A 22972-nucleotide genomic window follows, 5' to 3' on the forward strand; every position below is an offset into this window, starting at 1 on the left:
GAGATGCACTGGATGGAAATGAAATGCACACACACACACACATGCACTACACAGGTGCACAAAGACATATACACACACTTGCACAGACAAAAACAAACAAAAGCTTTTTTAATTTAAACCTGACAAGGTGTGAGGTGATAGCAGTGAAAGTGTTAGAGGGCTGATTGAACGGGATGATGCACAGACACAGACACAGACACAGACACACACACAGACACTTACACACACACGTGCAGAGACAAGTTAACACATGCACATAACTAGCCTCCCACCATCCATCATGGGGACAGGTGTAAGCAACACCAAAGTGTGTTTGGGACAAAGCTGCTCCCGCATTTGTGTGTGTGTGTGTGTGTGTACGTGTATGTGTGTGTGTTTTTAGCCCGTGTGTGAGTCTGTGTCGCTGAGCAGTAACAGTTAAGAACCCCCTGAGGTCAGAGCAGATGCGTAACCCTACACTCCCTCGTTGACAGAGCCTTCCACACATCCCACTGTTTCATTTGGACGTGCTCCCACTTCAGTGTTTCCACTGTGTGCGATCCAGATAATTTCACAGCTCATAAAAAAAAACCCGGTCTCATAATCATGGGAACCACTGTGCGAACACTGTCCTCTTTATATGAGGCCCAAAATGAAATCCACACACACACATGCTTGGTGAGTTTGTCATCTGTAAATCTGGAAGACTGCAAGTTAAGTCTGGTGTTACAGTCATGGGAACTAAGGCATGAGCCGGCCGCTGTATTAGATGATTATGTCTAATGTTTGCACCTGCAAAGTGAACCTGTTGATGTCATTCAGGACATAGAACGGATGGATCTAATACAATTAACACCGGTCTAATATATTGCGAACCAGTGCAACAGTCCTGCTCTACAGCACAACTGTGATTCTATGTTACTTATTTGTTCAGATGGTGCACTGCTGATTCACTTCTGGTTTTCTTTGTGAGGCCACAATTTGCTTTGCGTTTTGTTAAATTCATAATTAATTCATTAAGTGCACAATCTTTTGTCAAGTGTTTGTGAGCCGCACCTTACTGTGAGGTTGCAGTAGAAGCAGCACCAGTTTACCTGTATATAGACTACTATAACAGGTAGAAATATAGGGAATGTGAGTTAAAGATACATTTCAGCTTAGCTGGTTTTGATCCTTCTTTTTTTTCTTTTTCAATCCTTTGGTAATAATAACCTTGTTGAGACTAAAAAGTTCGAGAACATGGTGATGTCCCTAAGAGAAGTCAGATGGGGTGAGGAACAGGAAGCAGCTGGCCCCAGCCGGGCCAAACTTATTTGGAAGATAAAACGAAGGGGAACAGTAAAATTACTATCCAAACTGTCTGTTGTAATTATCCACAACATTTTACAGACTCCCTTTCTGGTTTACATTTGACCTACCACACTTCTCTTAGCAACATTTCTGCTGCACTCTGTTGAACCCACTTTCCTTTTGGTTTAAATACGCTGACTGAACCGTGGGTTTGTTTACAACTGAGCTGATCATCTGACCCACCCTTCTTTCTTCTCCATTCACTATGCAGATGTCAATGTTCTTAGCACATACTCAACAAAAATGAAGTGCTACAAATTTATTGATAAAGCTGACAATTTTATATTTTCAATTTACAACTTTTTTTTTTCATTCAAACAGACACACCCTCAGCTTCATGAATTATACAGCATCAGACTGTACAGTGGATCCTACAGCACATAATTGCTCTCAAGTTCATTATTATTTCAGCCATTGCCAATCACGGCCATTTACTGGAAGCCAAGATTTCAATTAGCCTGGTTCTAATCCACAGTAATTAAGCCGGCTGACCTTAACACCGGATCCCTGCTGTCAAACAGTCAGTCAGTCAGTCACTGGAGCTGTGTCTTTACAGAGCCAGGGGAGACAAGGAGACATGACTGACAGGAGGCCGTGTGCGTGCGTGTGAACCTCTGTGTGTGTGTGTGTAAGAGTGGGTAGGCATGTGTGTGTGTGTGTACTTTGTAACTGACGTTTGGACTGACAGTCTATCAGGGGCTATTAGCTGCTCCCGGGTGGCCTCTTATTCATCCGCAACACAATGACTCCTCTGAGGAGTAGAAAGAGGCTAATCACTACATAAAGACTGACTGTCTTAGATTGAGGATAGATTTGTCTGAGAGTGTGCTTGTGTGTGTAAGGGTATGCATATGTATTCACCTGTGTGTGTGTGTGTGCGCGTGCTGTGTGCAAGAGTGGTTGTGTTCTTGACAAAGAGAAGGATTGGAGATGAGTGGATGGGGGCTCCCATCACGCAGGCAGCAGGAAAAATCAAAAATGGACGCTGAGACACATATACAAATTTACACGCGCAGCCGAGCCTGCTACGTGCACACGCACACTGATACATGGACACACACAGACATAAACACACACACACACACAGACATAAACACACACACACACACAGACTCGAGCAAAGACAACCGTGTGAGACAGGAAAAATTCTGGATGGATGGAGCGGAACAGCGCTGAAGATGCAAAGAGTGGTCTGATGTGAATAATTTAGAGGTTGCTGTGTAGTGGACCTAAGAGCATATGGAGAGAGAGACAGAGATGGGAGCGGGACGGAGAAAAGGGAGAAAGTGTATGGAGAGATGGAGAGAAAGAAGGGGTGAAATGAAGAGAAAGTAAGGAAAGGAATGAACTTGGGGGAGACAAAAACACAGACGAGACGGAGCAAGAGAAGAGAGGGAGAAGGAAGAGTTGCAGACTGTTGTTACTAACCCTCAGAGAGACAGGAGGGAACAAGAGAGAGAGAGAGAGAAAGAGAAAGAGAGAGGGAAGGTGGTAGAACAATAGGCTGCACGTCCTTTCCCCATGAGCATGTACTGTAAAGGCAGGCAATGTGATTATCCACACTCGAGCAGTTTCCCTCACTAAGACACTCTAGAGCTTCAAACTACCGGTACATAATGTTCTCCTAATGGACTCCACTAACACTAACATCACTATCTGCATTAATGGACTCTCTCTAACACTAACACAACCATTAACCGCAGTGGACCTAGGCTTACACTTGCATATTTATATATATCTACACAAAGATACAAAAAAAAGCATCCTGTGAGTCTGCAAGACAAGCTAAACTTCACCAGTCAGAACGTATGAGGACCTAGTGGGTGGTTGTACCTTTACGAGGTAAAACTATTTCTTTCCATAAGAACCCTGCATTAGGCATTTAGAAATATATGAGCACACAGACACACACACACAAATACATACTGTAAGTGTATGAAAAGTTAATGCAGTAGTTATAAGAGACTTATAGATTATATTAGTCAATAATTTCTTAACAATTACAACTACTCCTGTGATGCATCCATCCACATCATGTGAATGACAGTTCTTATAGACATTAGCAAATCCCCACAGTGTGTTAAAATGGTTCATAAATTCACAAAGACATGTTGAGCTCAAAGGTTTACTCTTATCTCATCTCACTCATTATCTGTTCACACATCAGTTAAGGATGCCACAAATACATGATATTGTGTTAGAAAGATTTTAGAGTTTTCATTAAGCCTTAATTATATGTTAATTATAATTGTGCTTGACAGCTGGTTGGGAACAAGAGTATCCTGTGTGTGTGTTCACACTGACCTCGTAGCACACTTAGTCTGGTGGTGGCAGTGATATCTCCTGCAGAGTTAGAGGCCTGACATTCGTAAATAGCCTCATCTCTTGGGGTCCGCAGTGGCTGGATCCTCAGGACCGAGCCGGACCCATCGTCAAACTCTATTACCTGTTTGAAAAAAAAAAAAACCTTATTGAAGTGACTGGATTTTGTATTTTCATATTAAAAATGGAACTAATGACGTGTTAAGTGAAAGTCATCACATGTGGCTTGATTGTTTCAGCAAAAAGTTGGTGGAGGCCAAAACACAGGTTAAAGGAGAGCTAAAGTTGCAAAAAAGAAAAAAGTTACATCCCTTTACAACAACCCCTTCGGTGAACCAAAGTGCTTTATAATAGATATAATAAATAAAAGGGAATAAGCAAAGACAATTAAAAACAATAAAAGCAAAAAAAAAAATAGAACAAAATAAAATAAAATAAAAATAAAAGTGTCACCATGCTACTGGATATTAAAAGCCATCCTAAATAAATAGGTTTTTAGTCTAGATTTAAAGAGGCACTTCCAGCAAAAGTTGGTTAGTTTGTCAGCAAGTTAACTGTTATAAAACAAAGTCAGTGCTCCATTAGAGATTCTTTCCACCACCCCCTCTCTTGATTCACCAAGCTATATATTGCACTGTGGTACAGATAGATATACTAGCAGCAGGCTTGTTTAGCTGATGATCAGCTGAACCACTGGACCCTTACTGCTGCTGTTGTTTCATTTTTATTTCACCTTCAACGTTGTTTGCAGTTCAGTGACAAACTGCAATTTTCAGAGACAAAAATTCTTTGAAGGTCTTTTCCTAGTTTTTAATTTACTGAAGGGAGCTGAGGGGGTAGAGTGTGTGAAAAATGAGAGCACTAGTCAGGTTTAATGCTTAGCCACTAGGCATACCTGGGGCACAGTCTAGGATCAATCATGATCGTACACATTAAAATGAAATTCAGGCAGCGCCAGACAAGCAGTCAATTGATTGTTATAGTTAGGAGTGAATTGTCCTTGATTAGGCCTCATATCCCTTTCATATTTTAGAAATGCAATAACTTTAGATCTGTTAGAGCGGCTGGATTGTACATTATAAATGCTCTTGCATAAGTTTAATACATGCATAAAGTAGATCTGGATTCTGATTTCTGAGAAGGTTTCCGCTGACCGAAATCCAATAAAAAAGAAATCCCACAACAAGTCATGATGGACAGGACAGCAGAGAGAAACATACAGTTGGTCATCAGAGCGTATACAGGGGTAGATTAAAAATAAAATATCTCCCCCGAGTGTTTTAATCACAAACATGGAGACACCAAGATGAACTTAAACCTGGGAGGGAACTCAGCTTATTAAAGTGGAAAAGCACCCTGAGCTCACGGTGACACTGACTGGCTAGGAGAAAGGCAGGTTCAACATCTTCATCTAAGAGTGACTGGTAAGGTGGTGAAATAAATCAAAGGTAAGAGCCTTCAGGAAACTAATAAGACGATCATATAAGAATCTCATAAACTGTAGCCCAAGGCATCATCTGACATATGAAAGGGTTGGCGTACACACCATTTCACCCAGTTGTATAACCTTTGGAGAACAAGTGAAGAAAAGCAAACGGCAGGTAAACCGATCAAGTCTTTCACGACACAATTTTGGCTTAATATGCAAAATGGTAGTAGATGGTGTTCATGTAATCCCAGAAACAGGCTGTCTATAGAACACAGCCCTCATTATGGGCTTAAATGCTAACTTTTATTGCGGTAATGACAGTAGTAACAATGCACACGTCTCCCAGCAGGCACTCTGGTTTGTCATCAAAGGAAGCGCACAGGTGTAACTAACAACATTAATGATGGTCCTGTTTTATTCAGACAATTCCAGTGAGTCTGCACGCACATTAGCAGAGCTGTGAAACGGGCTAAGCTGACTGTAAGGGAGCCATTTAAAGCGACAAATGAGAGTTATTTTGATCATTTACTGATTGTTGAAATGTCAGAAAGCTGTGAAACGAACTCATTATTTCCCCAGAAATCGGGGTGTTGTTTTTAAATGTCTGCTTTGTCCAAACATCCAGTCCAAAAGCCAAAGACTGTCAAAGATATTTACAACCAGTGAAAATGTACTTGGCATTTGCGCTCGAGGAATTTCTTTTACTTTTTGCTTTCTTATGAGTTTGATAAAAAGACATAACGTATTTGTATCTCACCTCCACTGTGAAATATGGAGGTAGAGCAAACAGCATGGTGACTGAAAGCATGTGGTCACAGCTGGTCTGTCTCTGCCCAGATGTGAAAGAAACTATATTTGCATCTCTAAAGTTTTCATACACAGGCCTCTCTTCTGGAACTCAATTGACTGGTGAATTGATTGATCTACCAACTGTTTCAGCTCAATCAGCCTCAGGTGTGTTGTGTGACACTACAGCTTTCCATGAACCTCTATCATGGCCTATCCTGTTCCTATTTCAGTTTACAACACCTTCTGGGATGAGCAGAAATGGATGAGCAGAAATCGATGCCAGTGTAGGGTTATGAGCTCCTTAATCAGTATCTCAGCAGCATACCTCGAATCTCTGGTTGCTGACTTTTTTGCCTTTTTTGTTCCAGACAATCTTTGGCTGAGGATCCCCCGTGGCCTGGCACACAAAGGAAGACACTCCACCCTGGACTCCTGTTTGATCTTCTGGGATTCGTGTGAATCTGGGGGGTGCTGTAATAAAAGATGCAATCAAAAGAGTTAGGTCAAGTTCAAACCAATATCTGTCTCTGTGTCTGTGTGTGTGTGTGTGTGTGCGTTTACCCAGGAAAGCATAGGAGATGAAAAAGTTTTGATGGATGGGTTATATAATGATCTATAGGACAACACATTACCATCAGGACTATATTAGTAATTCTTTTCATACTCTAAATTCTGTGATGGATTATTGTGTTCTCCACAACTGCACTTAAGTACCGTGATACCACTTAATATACTACTATAATCTGGCATTCACACATCTGTAACACTTACACCACTGCTGTGCTAAAAAAAAGAGTGTGGGAAAGGGAAATAGCAGATGTGTGTGTGTAGTTTAAATAAAATAGGGTGAGGGACGTTGCAGTTGCTAGGTTGTCCAACTTAAAACATGTCACAATATTCTTGAACGCTGTGGCAGTTTTAGTGTGTTTGTATGTGACAGTGTGAGTATATTCTTGGAGTACAGGTGCACCTATGTCTGCCTTTCAGTACAGTTGTTAATGCGGGAGGCTTTGTGTCGGTGTGTGCGTCTTTTTTTTTTCTCCCGTACACGTGTGTGCACGTTCCACCATGTTTTTCTCTCTGTCCCTGTACCACCAAAGAAGCTTAATATTTCTGTGCCATAAAGGATTTATGAAGACTTACTCCTGACATGACCACTAAAACCCCTCGCTCCGGGGACGCCAACAATATCATAACCACAGCCTCCGCTGGATTGTGACATCACGACATCAAAAAGATTCGGCACGTCAGTCATGGCACGTCACCGCCAGCTCGCCTAATGGCATTCCAGCCAAACCAGAAAATCCCTACTTAAGGGCTTACCGCCAACCGCCCTGACAAAGGGAGAGAAATTGCTTTTTGCTGTTTAAAAGGAGGGAGGGAGAGAGGGAGAGACGCTAAGCTTTTCAGAGAAGGAGAGAAAAAGAGAGAGAGCGCGCTGAAAGAGTGGGGACGGCTGAACAGAAGCGCGGGTGAGATAAAGAGAATGAGCGAGAGAGACAGATGGAGAGCAGAATGGGTAAGGAAGAGGGGAAAAAAAACATGAACAACAGAAGTGAAGGCAGAGAGGAAGATGAGCAGGAGGTGGATTGGAAAGAGAGTGAGAGAGGGGGGCAGAGTGGGTGAGACAGAGGGAGAACGAGCCAGATGTACAGAGAGCCCCAAGCTGCCCAATCACCTCTACACCTCACTGGCCCACGGCCAAATCCACCTCAATGACTGAATACAACACAGTGTGTGTGTGTGAGAGAGAGAGACAGTGCATATGTAGCTGCTTATTTTCCATCCTTGCATATCCCAATTTACCTTTGTATGCACATATGCACATATGAGAACTAAATGATGGAGTTATCAGACAAACAGTGATAGTTGATTACTTGTTGTTCGAACATGTCACATTAATCAAAAATACTTGTCAGGTAAATAAATAAACAACAACCATGAGTTGTAACCCTGATAGTTTAATTAACGCATGCACGCAGTTCATACGTGTACATGTAGGCCATCATACGGTATGGGTACGTGATGCATGAGTGACTGGGCAAATGTGCGTGTGCCCATCTGAGAGATAGAACGACTGAGGGAACGAGAGAGTGAGTGAGAGGGAAACAGAAAGAATGAGGAGTGGGAGAATCGCTCTCTTAATCCTCTTGCTAATCTCTCGCCCACAAAACAAATGAAAATTGTAAAGCCAGCAGAACCATACTAAAAGGCACGGTAGATCTTTCAATTGCTTTTTTATCTTTCTCCCCCTTCTCTTTATCTCTCCAGCCCCGACCCCCCCCACCTCACCACCACCACCACCACCACATATCTGCTCTTTAATTGTCTTAGGCTCCTGCTTTCTCAGATTTTGCCCCTTTATCTCTGTGCCCCACTCCTAATTCTTTGCCACTGAATCAACCCCACCCCTCTCTCTTCCTCTCTCTTCACAGCTGCTGCTCTCCTTGCTCCCTCTTTCATCCTCCTCCTTGTTACTCTTTCTCCATCTCCTCCCTCCATCTCTGGGGTGTTACATAAGTCTTCCTGTCACACTGACTGACTTAATGAGGAGGGGGGGGGTAGCAACCGTATGCTCCGCACTTCTCCCAACTCGCTCTCGCAATTCCTCTTCTCTCTTATTTCTCTCCTCCCCTCTCTTTATGGGCTCTCATCCTCTTTCTCCTCACCCCCCCCTCTTAAAATTCATCCTCCTTCTCTCCTCGTTCCTCTTATTCGCTCCCTCCCCGTGTCCCCCTGTGTCCTAAGTATTCTGTCTTTTGCCAAGATCATCAGGGTCTTTTGGTCGTGCTGCTTGGTAGGATTAAGCACAGACATTTGGGTTGGCGTGGGGGCTGAGAGCAGGAGGGGGGGGTTAAAGCTCAAAGGCCACTTCAATATTTGAAGTTGTTTTAGAGGAAGGCATGGGAACGCCAGACAGTTTATTATGTCATGTATGTTAAATCAAAAACGATGACAGACTTTGAAAATTCTCAGAAGAACTTGGTCTAGTTCGGGAGCAGAGGCTTAGGAGCTCGTGCATGTCGCCAAGCTCCCCCGACAGCCCTCCTCTTCTTCCTTAATGTGACCCTAGATGGAAGTGAGGGGAAACCACTAACTGGGTCCACAGAGAGAGATTTAGATGGAATTAGATGGTGGCAATCTTTCCCCTCTTGGTGTGTGTATGTGTTTGTGTGGGGTGGACAGAGATTGGCCTACATAAAGGTCGCCATACAGTGGGATCTCATCTACACAACAGATGGCAGGGATTATAAAGTCAGCTCCCCTCTCCGGACCACTTTCGAGTCCCAGATGAAGACGTGTGGTTAACTTTGGCAGATCATCCTCATGTCTTTTTGGTATTTAAAACTGAACGGTAGGACAAGTAGCACACCATTCACACTGACACACCACGCATCGCACCATTTTTGGTTTAACTCCCCTTACATTAACCTGCAAACCTTAATGGGGTGATAGAGGTTTAGTGGAGTGGCACTTTGAAAAGAGAAACAGCAAGACTAAATGAAGCTAATGGCTCTGTGTAGGAGACTACGGGGACATACTGTAGCTGGCAGATGCTGTCTTAACCTAGAGGGACACAGCGAGAGAGATCATGTTTGTAAGAACAGATGCTAGCACAAACCCCCAGGGAGTATGATTTATGAAAATACTGTATTAAGATTGGGATATAGTATAAATCTAAGAATGGAGAATACATATTTGCGAGCGAAAACAGATGGAACCAGGAATTCACCAGGAACGATGTGCGTCTCGGGTTGTAAAAGCAGAACTTTAGAGGTGTGATAAATTAGGGGCTTTCATGCTTTTTATGGCACTGAGAAATTTATGAACATGCATGAGTGAAATGTGTGTTTTTTTCTGTGAGAACCCACATTTGATGACAATGTAATATTTTTTTCATGATTAGATGAATCTAATATAATGAGCTAATAAGAATGATTCCATAAAATTATCAGTAACCTAGACTTCTGTGTGATTTATTTTAGCTGCCAGTGTCCTCAGTGATCTGAACTCATTCCTACAAATCTATTCCAAAACTCTGCAAAATGTTGCCATCCGTGCCTTTGGGCCTCGTCTGGTGTCCCCTCAATCACTTAGCTGATCTGATGCAAAATTAAGCATGAAGCAGACCTATCCAAACAAATCAAATCAGCAAAAAGCAATGGACTCCGAACAAAGGAATGGACCCGCCCTGCCTGATTCTGCAGTAACAAAGTAACAAACAGATGCTGGATTACCAAAGAGGTATAAAATCAATGAATGAGAGAGCTGAGCTTTCACTCGGAAAAGACAATAGTTTTGGCTAAAAGGAGCAGATGGGGAAGCCCAGACATTAATGGCAGCTAATCCTGCATGTGTCAGAGTGTGTTAGTAATGTGTGTTAGTGTGTGAGTATGTTTGAGTTAAGTGCTTGGCTGTTTCGGCCCACAGGTTGAATAGTGGATGATCTCCCCGAGGAGGAAGGAGATAAATGGTTATTGAACCTCCTGATCAGATCAATATCAGGCGCATCCCCCTCAGACAAGTTCATAATGATTCTAAGTTTATGTGGACACATATCTGTGCACAGTAACAGCTTTTGTGAGCACTTGTATTTTTGCGTTGGAGGTTTGATCACACCTGAAAAGGCTGATCTGGATGTTGATACAGAATGCATGCAAGCATCTGTGCCTGCTCCTTACATTTTCCTGTGTGCGTGTGTGTGTTCGTGTCGATAGTTAGGCATGTAATGAGCAATTTACAGTCATTGCCAGGGAAAGATCCAGCTGCATAGTGTTGAATGTAGTGGTGGGTGGTTAGCTGATGACTCCCCAAATGAGAACTGAGTCAGGCTTGTTAGACAAGTTGAGGAACGAGGCCAATATCAGGGCCTGAGCCAGGGCCATGATAGTCAGCCTCAAGAGTGGGTGGGCAGCTGGCCAGAGCCATAACTTAAAACACATTAACATCAATCCGACACATTAAGAGCAAATTATCAGCTGCTTGCTTTCGTCCTGGAAATGAAATTGGAATACTGGGGCCAATAAACACAGAAAGACAGCTATCATCCTTCTGCAGCACACACAAGTGTTAATTGGAAAACATTTGGCAAAATGGGCTACTTCAACATAGAAAATTAAATTATACACAATTAAGAGCTGTAGCCTTTGATGAAACTTCACATTCATGATAAGTTCTTACTCAAGTTTCGCAAAGTTTAAGTTTTCAATCATCTGAGGATCCACTTAACCTAATCTGCAATATTAGGTTATTACAATTTTCATATAAAACGGCAGGAGTTGCATTTAACACTTCACTGTGCCCTATACTGCAGATCAGCGAGTATCCCTTCAGCATATCTTTTTACATACTGATGCAATAGTGAAAGATAAAATACACTTTTACTGTCAATGACAATTACTATCAATTAGCATTCCACTTACCCACAATTCCTCCCCCAGGGTCTGACCAGTGGTGAGTTAATCATGGTTAATTTGTTAGAGACACAAGGGGAGGATTTAATCAAGTATGGTCTTCTTTCACATGCAGGTCATTAAAAACACATGGGCTACCTACTGGGTGGGTACACAACTTTACTGGGTCAGAGATGGCTTCCCATAAATATGAACAGAGGGTTTTCTCAGTGCTGGTTGCAGCGCATTACTCACAGACCAGTGGTCAGCTACGCTACAGTATAGCTAGGCTAACGCTATCCAGTCCTCTTCACAGATGGGTGCATTTGCTAGGCTAGTGCTAAGCTAAGGCTAGTCAGATCCTGTTACTCATGGATGGGTGCACAGCTATGCTAGCTGCTAATGGCCTCTCCACTGTGGACCAATGGTGCAGGAAGCTGAGCAGCTTCGGCAGCAGAACGACTTCATTTTCTTTCTCATCAACATTGAAAGTCCATCTCTCAGCTCAATCCGTCTCCCTCATGAGCTGACGTTAACAGATAACGACTGAGAACTTATTGCAGGACCAAAGGGTCAAACTGAGTGTGAAACACAAAGGTCTACTTTATGCCCTCCAACCAGAATATTAACAGCTGATTACTCCCGGTGTCAGTGCTGGCAGTAAATGTTTAAAATAATAACATAACTGTGATTGGCATTTTAATTTTGTGCGTATATGACTTATGAAAATGTTTGTGATGTGACCCATTTCTGTCGCCTTCTATGGGGAGATATTCGCTCTGGAGTTGATGGAAAGAGGTCGTCAAGCATTTTAATGAGGTATTTCATTTTTAAGGTTTAATGTCATATTCTTGATGAGCATGAGCTGGCACATCTTCACTGGGGCTGAATTTTAATACAATACAAAAAATTATTCCAGAAAATATACCATGAATTATTTAGATAATGACTGAAATTAGTTAAGTTCATAAATGGCTTGTTAATTAAAAATGAGGAAATTAAAGGACAATTTCAGCATGATTAGAGTTATCCCCTTTTCTTGTATTCCTTACTCAACATCACTGTAGATTTTTCTGCAGTGTCAAAACAGATTTTTTTTTCTCTCCAATTTTAAATAAGCGCTGTCTAAGCGTGTTAACCCTCCCAATGTCTTAAGGGTAAAAAATGACCCATTTATTAGTTTAACAGCAGAGAGAACTTGCTAAATTCATTTTTCTTCAGCATGAAATTTGATTATGTTCCCTGGCCTGACCCTGCACTGGAAAGCAAACCTCCTATACATAATAAATATATGGGGAAAAAAGCATTATATGTGTGTGTGTGTGTGTGTGTGTGTGTATATATATATATATATATATATACATATACAGTACTGTATATATATATATATATATATATATGTGTGTGTGTGTGTGTGTGTGTGTCTGCGTGCGTGTATAAATGCACAAATATTGTGTACTGGTCTACTCCTGCACTTCTAAAGCTCAAAGGTAATATCTACTTTATTTAATCCTTTCATAAATCACATGTCAGGAGCAATTGAAGAAAAAAAAGATGACACTGAAATTATCTTGTAAGAGCTGACCAGTTTGTTGACCAGTGTAACACTGGAGGGCTCTTGGTCATTTGATCATCACTATCCAGTCCACATGAGAAATTACTCAGTGCCTCTCTCATAAACTGCCAAGAGCAGATGTTGACATTTTGACATTTCATACTGTGGTTATGGGCAATAATGTCAACAGGGATCTTGCCTTTTCCTTGCACTTTCAATGAGTCAGGTAATACCAATCAATCACAGAAAAGAAACACAATCCATCTAAGAAAAATAACTGCTTCATTGGGTTTCACGCCCTGAACTAATCCCTGGGGGCAGGAACCTTTAACCTTTCAGTCCCTTCATCTCATTCCAGTAAACCCTGATAACGCTTCATCCATCAGCTACAAGGAGTCACAGAGCTCACACGAAACTAGACACTTATCACAATCTAATCTCTTGTCTACTCTAAGCACTACACATGTTTGCATATATCTATATAAAACAGACAAGTACACACATACACACAAGGTCATATGTGCTTGTACACACACACACACACACACACACACACACACACACACACACATACACGTGTCACTGAACACAAATCCTTACTCATTGTCTGAGCTCACCAATCTTTGACAAGCAACATTACGTGTGCTGCAGGTAATCTGCCTTCTTATGTTCTTAAATTCAACCAATGAAACAACAGTATGGTAACTTTTCATAGGACAGGGATTCAGTAAATCTAAAACAGAAGCTTTGTACGCGGATCTGGTGACCTATAGTATGGTACAAAGCTCATCGCATTGAGCCCTGATGCTAAAACCTGGTCTAAAAGACAAGAATGAGTCCAAAAAGTGAGTTATAGCAATTACAAATTAGATACAACTTTGATAAAACATGTTTAAATCAAGGCTCTTCAATGTGCTGTAAGAATGGTGTGTTGGAGGAAGACGTTGCTTTTTCTAGCACCTAGGACCCTTGAACTTAGCACCTGAGGGAAAGCTTAATGAAATACTTGATGGTAACTGGAGAGGGCTCCTGTCTAAGCTGTCGACGTCTGGTGCGGTCCGTTCCAAAGTAAGCAAGAGTAGCAGAGCTGTCATTGTGGTGGATTGACCCAACCACCTTTTAGATTCCAGCCAGCCTGAAGGCCATGGAAGTGCTGGCAATGTGGTTGACAGGTCAATCAGTCAGCACAGGAGCAAGTTCTGTTTCCAGTGCGCACAAGCCTAATATGTCTTATATTAAAAGGTCACATTTTCAATGATTGAGTTGAACTGGTGTTGTGATGTTTTTATTGATGCCCCTGTTTTTTTTTTTGTTTGTTTTTTTCTTCACATCAAGTTCTGTGGGGAAAAAGTAAACTGTAAATGCACAGGATTTACAACATATAAATGATGTGATATAAGCTGAGGGTAAAGCGTTTTACATTTCCAAGAGCCACCCTAGGCAGATTCCTGAACCACTCTTGCTTGGTTTGAAAATACTTTCTGTCTGCTCAAATACTTTCAGTCTGCTTACTAAAGCACTGGGTTGCAACTCAGCAATGCCTCCTCGACTGCAGCCTGCGAAGAAGCAGACGTTTTGTTGAGTTCCGTTACACACACAAGGAGTTGTATTTCAGCTGCAATTTTTATTGTTACATTCAAGCTGCCGGGGGAAGGACGACAGCTTGTTGGTTTTGGGGCAAACGAGGGTCAGCAGAAAAAACCCTGTTGTTGCATTGTTTCCTGTCGCCCTGAATGACACACGCAGAGATGCAGCTTCTCGCACAGGGCATCTCGCTGCGTACATGGAGCAGTGGCCTAGTTTGCGACAGGATCAGGGCATTACTCTTAATCCACCAGATAGATGTCATATGCACGCACGCGCACACAAGCTCACTGAGAAACAAAAAATGGTGGCAAGAGACAGGGGGAGAGAAAAAGAGGGAGTTCGGAAAAAAAAACAAAAAAAAAACACACGCACACATTCTCACACACAAAGCTCAGTGGACTGCTTGTATTGTTACACCAGTGATTGTGTGCTGAATGCACATGTGGCACTGTGTCATGCAAGGTTTTCGGCTATGCACATGGGATACTGTTCCATTTGATTACATCTTAATACCCTCAGTCCACTAGTAAAAAAATAAATATGTGTGTGTCTGAAGTTTAATAAAAATGATAACACTGCACTGACATAGAAGAGTAACACACAATGTAATTTTGAAACACACTATTATGCCTAAAAAAGTATTCCATTCATTTCCCATTGAGAAACTGAAAGCTAAGAGTGCATTTAACATTTCACCACACGCAGACATGTGATGAGCAGCAGAGATGTCAGTATCCCAGTAGCCTCTGTTTGAGTTCTCAACATTCAAATCTCTGAGTCCCCACTGTTGATATTAAAAGAGGCACTGCATGTCATACACAATGAGATAAAAAGAGAAAAGAACAGCCTTTCCTCCCTTTCCCCCCCTCAAGCCCTCTGTCCCTCCTTTCTCGCCAGATTATATGGATGTGCCGAGAAGAGGCAGGGAGCGGGGAAGAAAAGAGCAATGGAGAAAGTCACGGCCAATGAGACGAGGGCAGGGGGAAAAAAGAAAAATATAGACAGAGGAGACAAACTACGAATCTTTTCCACCCTCGTTATATTGTGCTGCTCCCCCAACCCTCGTAGAAGGAAGTCTGGGAGCATCATCGTTTTGATGGATGACTGGGCCTTCACTGGCCGACCCTGGAACTTACACAGGGGACAAGAGGGCAGAAGGCTGAAAGGAATACAAGAGTGGTTTGTGTGTGTGTGTGTGTGTGTGTTAACACTGGGCTCTGTGTGTCTGTGGACTTTTGAAACATTGCAGGGTGGGAATTGCTCCCTCAAGCCCATAGTCTGTTCATATGCTGGTGTGCATGCATGTACGCGGTGCGTGTATGTGTGTGTGTTTGTGTTACAGGGTGGTGATGATATATGCTAAGCGTCACACAACCATTAGCTTGGGGCAACACTGAATTCTCCTCTCTAACAAACACACACCACTGTGTTTGCTGCAGGGGTTATCTGCTCGTTGCTCTTTTGTTTTTATGTTTTGTTTTGATTTTTTTTTCATGACACATTCACGCATATGGAAGAAGCATTTTAAAAGTAAAATAGATGAAAATTCAACTAGACACCATTATCACCACTGTCTGTGATGTTTAAGAGTCTCCAATTCCTCTTTTTTTATTCCTTTTTTCTGTCTTCATATCTGTTATCCATAAACTCACCCTAAAACAGGCTTTTTCAACACTTTTTTCACCAACACTATTGTGAGATTCAGTCTTATAATAATCTATGTTTATGTGCAATACTGGTTTCAGATACCTGGATAGACTGAATCTGGTAGACGGAAGAGGAAGCTCAAAAGAAAATATAGTTTGGAAACCATTTACTCAAGATCCTGATCATCGTCTTCAGCTTGATTCAAATGGTAGTTAGCCAGAAATGTCTCACAAACCATATAGTATAGTGATGGTTTATGTGCTGGAAAAAATGAAAGTCTGACACTTGTAAAAGATGAACTGACTATTGCCTGTCACTGCTCAGTCTCATTATTATGGATGATAAGAAGATGGAGGAGCCAAATTTAGCCAGACACCAAAGTGAGTTAAGTCCGTCGTTAAAGAAAAAGAGTGGCTCATATACTGAGCAGTCAAAGAGATACTTGACAGAAACAGATGATCAAAAAACTGGATATAACGTGAGAATCACATAGGGATGTGTGGTTGAGTGAGAACACCTGCATATTTATGTGTTAATTGAAGATGTTTAATTGTTTTATCTACGGTTTTTGTAGTTTTAAATAGTTGCTTTTCAAGTTGAATTCATACACATGTAAACATCTTATCCCTAATATAATAAAACTAGGACTAAAACAATTGGTAATTTAATTGATCAGTCAATCATAAAATATTTTGCTATAGAAGTCATCACTTTCATCAATCTTTTCCTAAGGTAAATTGTAAAAAAAAAAAAGCAAACTCACTGAGAAATACACTGGACTAGCAGCAATCAGAGAGCTCTCCCTCTCTCCCTCTCTCCCTCTCTCTCTCTCTCTCTCTCTCTCTCTCTCTCTCTCTCTCTCTCTCTCACACACACACACACACACACACACACACACAGTATGAACACAATCACACAAGCAGTGGGGAAATTATCTGATTTGCCATATGTGGTCCGTCTATCCATGCCAAGTAATACTGGGATGGACGAAAACAGCTGGCCTTGTATCAAACCTGCTACCCAACACACACACACACACGGATCTACACACCTACTGTAGGGATGTGATATCAGGAGTGGAGTGTAAAAAAAATCTGGTCCTTCCTAGCCTAGACACGTGACATGTGTCTACGCACAACGCACATAGTGTTCATTCAAGATTTGTGTAGTGTATAAATGAACACTTTCTTTTTAATGGCATGTATACATCTGTGTATGGGTGTGTGTTATACTGTGTGGTAGTTATTTGGGTCGGGTGTGAAGGGACTCACAGTCGGCGTCAGCGAGGAAAAGGAAGCTGAGGAGGAGCAGGCCTGGACTGGCAGAGTGCATCATGGGATATGTCGACACATGCATGCTGTATCCACCGTGAGCTCACTGCCTCACTGTACAACAGGACGATAGAAACAGGCCCTCACAACCTGGAGAGAGAAAGCAGAAAAGGAGAAAAGAAAAATGTAGTCATTAGAATCCTCCCAAAGTCCAAATTAAGAGAGTTTCAGATATTATATAGTCTGTGCGCAGTGCGCACACTCCAACACACACACACACACACACAGACTTGAAGTGTGTGAGTTCCCTCTAGGCCTCTAACACTCCGGTTATGCAGCTGCCTCTCCTCTTCTCGCTTCATTAAGACCATACACTCATTGCCGGAGGTCTGTTTTGGTGTGTGCGTGTGTGAGAGTTCACAAAGTAGCTGATGAATTTCAACTTATGGCAAACATTTAGCATTGAAACATCAGTCGGCTTCTAAAGTTCCTCTTTTTTTTTATCTCCTACGTAAGCAATGGCCTCAATTTCTCTTTCTTTAGTTTTTATCCGTTATACAATCTACAAAGCAGGCCGCACTTCAATACCGGATTTCTTCCAAATGTGCGTCAAAATGGCATGATTTCAGATTGATGAAGAGGAATGAATGGTTTAAGATGGAAGGGTGGAAAGATGGAGTGAGGGATTGATGGATGATGTGGAGATTAAAGGGGGAGGAGACTGCCTGGTGTTATCTACTGGCTATGTTGCACACAGTGTTGGATCAACATGGAGCTCAGTGTCTCTATCCTCTCATCCTTAGCTCGCTTCCTTCCTGAGATTCTCAATACGGTCCTTTCTTGTTTTTACACCCCAGTCTTTGTCCCTCATACACTCACCTGTTACTCTTACTTTATTTTTTGCAGTTTTTTATTTTCCTAAAATATCTCTACTTACTATTCTTTCCACAAAGCCACATTTCCTTTCTCTTTCACTCCCCTTCCACTTTCCCATTTTACTCTCACTCACTCTGTCCCTCTGCCTGTCCATGTATCTGTCTCTCTACCATCTGCAGCGCCTGGTGTGAGTGTCTGGCATTAGAAGAGACAGGCGTCAGTCTGTGTGTCAGAAATCTCACTGCTCAAATCACGTGACCCGATGAGACATGGCAGATCGCTGCTGCTGTCCAGAAGCTGACAGCGTTGAGCGAGAGACAATGAAAGGCAGAGGCAGGAGAGAGAGACCGTGTTTAGGTGTGTAATGTGCATTTTTGCTTGAATGAACGTGTATGTCTGCACTGTATATGCATGCATATGGGGTAACTCGTGCATATGTTGATGCCTCTGTAGTGTATGTGCATGAATGTATATATTAATGCTGACTGTGTCTGTGTTAAATCAGTTGTGTACAGTATCCGAGTATCTGCATGTGTGTGTGTGTGTGTGTGGATGTTAGCAGCTGTGTGCTCCTGTGTCGTGCGTAACTGCATGTGTTTGTGGGCTTTCCAAAACTGGACAGAGTCATCAGCAGTGGCAGCAGCAGTCTTAATCCTCTCCACTCCTGAACAAGCCATCTGATTAAAAAAAGACAAGGGGTGGGGAGGGTGGGGGGGGAGAAGGAGGCTGGAACCCAGAGCTCTTAGCATCCCTGCAGCCAAGGCAGCAAACAACTAAACCCACACTGGATTTTCCACTTGGTTTGGTCCGAAACAATTGCTTTGGGATAACCTAGATCTCTCCCTGCACAAATTAAGTCCTCTGCGCTGTGATTTACACTACTACAGTGGATATGGGAACCCAGCAATACAGTATGAAAAGCCATAAAATCCAGGTTCCTAGTGTATCTACACAACCCAGGGAAATTACTGTTGTTCCATTTTATTTTTCTTCTTTTACTATTTTTTTTGTTTTTAAGGGCCCATTACCATTTTTTAATTTCCTAACAATTGGTGAATGTTTTTCTTAAGTTCTTTAAAGAGCATTTTTCTTTATCATTTTGTTTTTAACCACTATATTTATGTTTTGCACACATTTTACTTAAACCACAACTCTACATACTGTACTATACTGTATGCCTTAATGGAAACTGTAGGATAAATGCTAACGCCAGTGAAATACTCTTTTCTCAGCAGAGCATTCATCTGCATATTTGTCCAATTAAGCCCAATTTTTTGCAGAAAAAAATGATGTGTGTTACAGCAGATGACTGATAAAGAAGGGCATCTGTTTGTGAGTGTGTGCGGACGCACGTGTTTGTGTGTGGCCACTAATCACTCCGGCTGACTCAGTGTCACTGGAAAAGCTTGCATTATTTAGTATCTCACTTCACAGAACGCCACGTTAATTAAAGAGCTAAGATAACGGGATGAGAAAGAGAGAGAGAGAGAGAGAGAGAGAGAGATGAAAAGAGAGGGCGAGAGAGAGAGGAATGAGAAAAGGTGTACGGAGGGAGGAGAAATGAAAGTAGAGCAGCAGAGCAGCCATGAAACAGGGGGAAAAAAGAGAACTTGGATGGGAGGAAGACAAAAAGAAGATAACCTGAGCTGTACACACACACACACACGCACGCACACACACACACACACACACACACACACACACACACACACACACACACACACACACACACACACACACACAGACAAACGCAGCCAGGTAGTCACCAGATTGTAATCTGGGTGGCTGTTGTTGCTAGTATTACCAAAGGCCTAACAGAAAGCCTCCCTTGGTGCCTGAGCTTCTGCTGCTGCTGTGGATCACAGTCAGCTCTAAGCCATTCACTTACATTAGTCCCTATCACTCAATTATACACTGTCTGTCTGCCTGGGCCTGCAGCGATCAGTCACACTTATCTCTGGGATAGCTTCTGACAGAACAAAGACTGACTCAAAGAGTGACAGACGGGCTTATGTTTTTTTCACAGGACAGACAGAGGGACATGTGGTGAAGGGGAAGAAGATGAGGAGGAAGAAGGGAGAACAGAGGAAGAAGATAAGATGAGACAGAGAGGAGAATGAAAGAGGAAACAGAATAAAGTGTTACTGCAGAGACTAATTAGAAAACTAACTAGTTCATATTCCAACTGTTGACCCACTGAAAGTGGAAGACTCATATAGTCAGATAATGAATATGAAACAGGTTAAATATATTTTTTTAATCTATCACCGTGATGCTTAAAAAATACCAGTTACATCATCATCATCAGAAAAAAAACATGCCATTAATCATAGTTATTGGATTAACAGCTTTTATGTATTTTTGTCCCACTTAGAGGCTAATACATTTTCTGGTGCATTATCAGCTGCCACAGTGCTAAAGCAAAAACAATTTATTAAGAGATGCGGCTGAAAAGTTTCAAGATGACTAAGTTAATGTAAAAAGGGAAAAGGAAATTAAAAGAGAGAATGAGATCCAAAATTGGCAGCAAAAGAAAAAGAAAGTGTGGGTGGTTGATAAGAGAGAGAAAGAGAGAGAGAGAGGGGAGGATTGGCTACAAAGCGAAGGCGTAGTACAGCTGGAAGGGATGTTGGGAAAGATAGAGACCAAGACAAAAGACAGATCCTAAAAAGCATAGCTAAAGGCAAACTGTGTGCCATGGAAAAGAACACTGAGTAGACCTATCCTAATTTGATTTGATTTTCCCACAGCTCAGCCATCAAATGCAATTAGACATCATAATTAACTTATTCTACTTGCCCTGTTGAAACAGTGGCAGACTGACAGAAATGTCAATGGAGAGACAATTTATACTTGTTGCATCATGGTGCACGGAAAACAAGATAAGCCCAGTGGGGAAAACAAGGTTTGTGTCCTCTTTCTTTTTTCTACTGTGGACAGCGCTGAGTTAGAAATGTGTGTTTACTGCTGACATCTTCCAGACTGGTTCAAAACCATATTTTGATGGTTTTGATGGTTCTCTTCCGTCTGACTTGTGTGGTTTGGTTCAGATTTACCGTGGCGCTTATGTCTTCACTTCTAATTTGGGCGACGACTTTCAACTGAACTCCTGCTGTTTGTGATGCAACAACAAAACCACAGCACATTCATTTTGATATGAAATAATGGATTCTACATTGAAACGTCAAATACTTTTCTATAGGTTTATGTCAATCTACAAAGAACTGTGTTGGCAGACACAGATCCTTTCACACTTAGCGCAAAATGTTTAAAGAAGTCAAACACAGTCATGATATTTAATATCTACTGTAGTATAAATCCCTTTGCAGTGAACGACTACAGTCACGGCTTTGACCCATAGACATCAGCAGAGGCTTTTTATCATCCATAGTGCTGCTCTCTGCTCTGAGGCCTCTCTTCCTTCAGTCTGGTCTTCAGCAGATGGAGAGCAGCTCAGTCAGAGTGAGATCAGGTGATGGACTTGGCAGGTCGAGGATATTCCACCCCTTACCCCTGAAAAGCTCTTCAGTTGCTTTGCTTGTATATTTTGGACGGCTGTCCAGCTGAATGAAGAAATGTCATCCACTGAGTTTTGGCTGAGTCTGAACACACAAAATGCTACTGTACACTTCTGCATTCACCCTGCAGCTTCCTCAGCAGTGAAATCATCAAGAAATGCCAGGGTGCCAGCTCCACCGGCAGACGTGCAGGCCCCGTGCCACTACACAAACCACCACCCGCCCTGTTTGACAGATGAGGTGCTGGCTTTGGGTCATGAGCTGTTCCTCCCATCATTTTGATAGAGGGAAGATATTTATTTCATCAACTTTGTTCCACTACTTCACATGTTTGTTTTTGTTGTATGTTTTTTTTGGATATTTTGTTAACTGCAGTCTGGTCTTTCTGTTTTTGAAGCTCACCAGGTGGTTTTTTGTATCTCGCAGTGAATCCTCAGTAGTTATGGTCATGAAGTCTCTTTATCATTGACAACGGAGCATAATCTGCCTCCACCTAGCTACATCCTTCTTGCTGTGCAGTTATAAAGGAGCTTTTCTTCACCGCTCAGCCACACGATGCCCGCTCATTGGCCTACTAGCTCATTTACAGATTTCCACTTGTCCTGTGAACAACTGCTTTGATATCCTTTGATATCTCTCTGATAGGATTTTGCTTCTTCTTCCTTTTTTTTAGCCTCATTATTATCATTTGCGGTCCCATCTTTACTCCTCAATCTAAATAGCAAGTATCAGTCAGCTCTGAGACATTTGTGAACTTTTTTTGTGCATAAAATAATGTTGAGACATCACACAGTTTCCCCACAAATCTTTTTTGAAGAAAACTACTGAATCTAATAGCAGTACTTTTGAAACCTTGTGGGCACTATGACCTAAAAAGACTATATTGTACGGATGTAAGGATACTCAAACCTTAAACCTTAAAAGTTCAAGTGATACAATTGAAGGGATAAACTATAATCAAAGCCGTCTTCTTGACATGAACTGTCAGGAAAGTAATCTTTTATCTGATCTCTAGCTGCCATATTATTTGTTACCATGGTAACATGCTCTTTGTGAGGAGTGTGAGAATTTTCTTCCCATCCTATGAGTAAGTGAAAAGGGATTTAAACAGATGTGTTGTGGTTTTTGTTAAGCCCCCACCACCCCCCACCCCCTCCTTTTTTTTTTTTTTACAATGCCATATCCACCTGTTGATCATTATTTATGAACTTAAAGTCCAGCTGCAGTGTTGATTACTGATGTTGACAGTCAGTTTT

The 22972-nt window shown here is 41.9% G+C and overlaps 2 protein-coding genes across 2 annotated transcripts in view; one reads left to right on the plus strand and one right to left on the minus strand.

Moving 5' to 3' along the window:
• The window catches only part of kdm4c (lysine (K)-specific demethylase 4C), an 80988-nt gene extending 78304 nt beyond the window's left edge, over positions 1-2684 (plus strand). Inside the window, exon 20 of the mRNA XM_085776474.1 lies at positions 2671-2684. Coding sequence (XP_085632600.1) covers positions 2671-2672 — 2 coding nt within the window. The 3' untranslated portion in view covers positions 2673-2684. The remainder of the gene's footprint in view (positions 1-2670) is intronic.
• The window catches only part of ptprdb (protein tyrosine phosphatase receptor type Db), a 144337-nt gene that overhangs the window by 43427 nt on the left and 77938 nt on the right, over positions 1-22972 (minus strand). The window contains exons 6-8 of the mRNA XM_085776381.1: positions 17323-17472; positions 6195-6340; positions 3634-3775 (exon numbers count right to left, since the gene is read on the minus strand). Coding sequence (XP_085632507.1) covers positions 3634-3775; positions 6195-6340; positions 17323-17407 — 373 coding nt within the window. The 5' untranslated portion in view covers positions 17408-17472. The remainder of the gene's footprint in view (positions 1-3633; positions 3776-6194; positions 6341-17322; positions 17473-22972) is intronic.

The sequence above is a fragment of the Trachurus japonicus genome, chromosome 1, assembly GCF_045865225.1.
Source record: "Trachurus japonicus isolate A0001 chromosome 1, Traja_1.0".
NCBI lineage: Eukaryota > Metazoa > Chordata > Actinopteri > Carangiformes > Carangidae > Trachurus > Trachurus japonicus.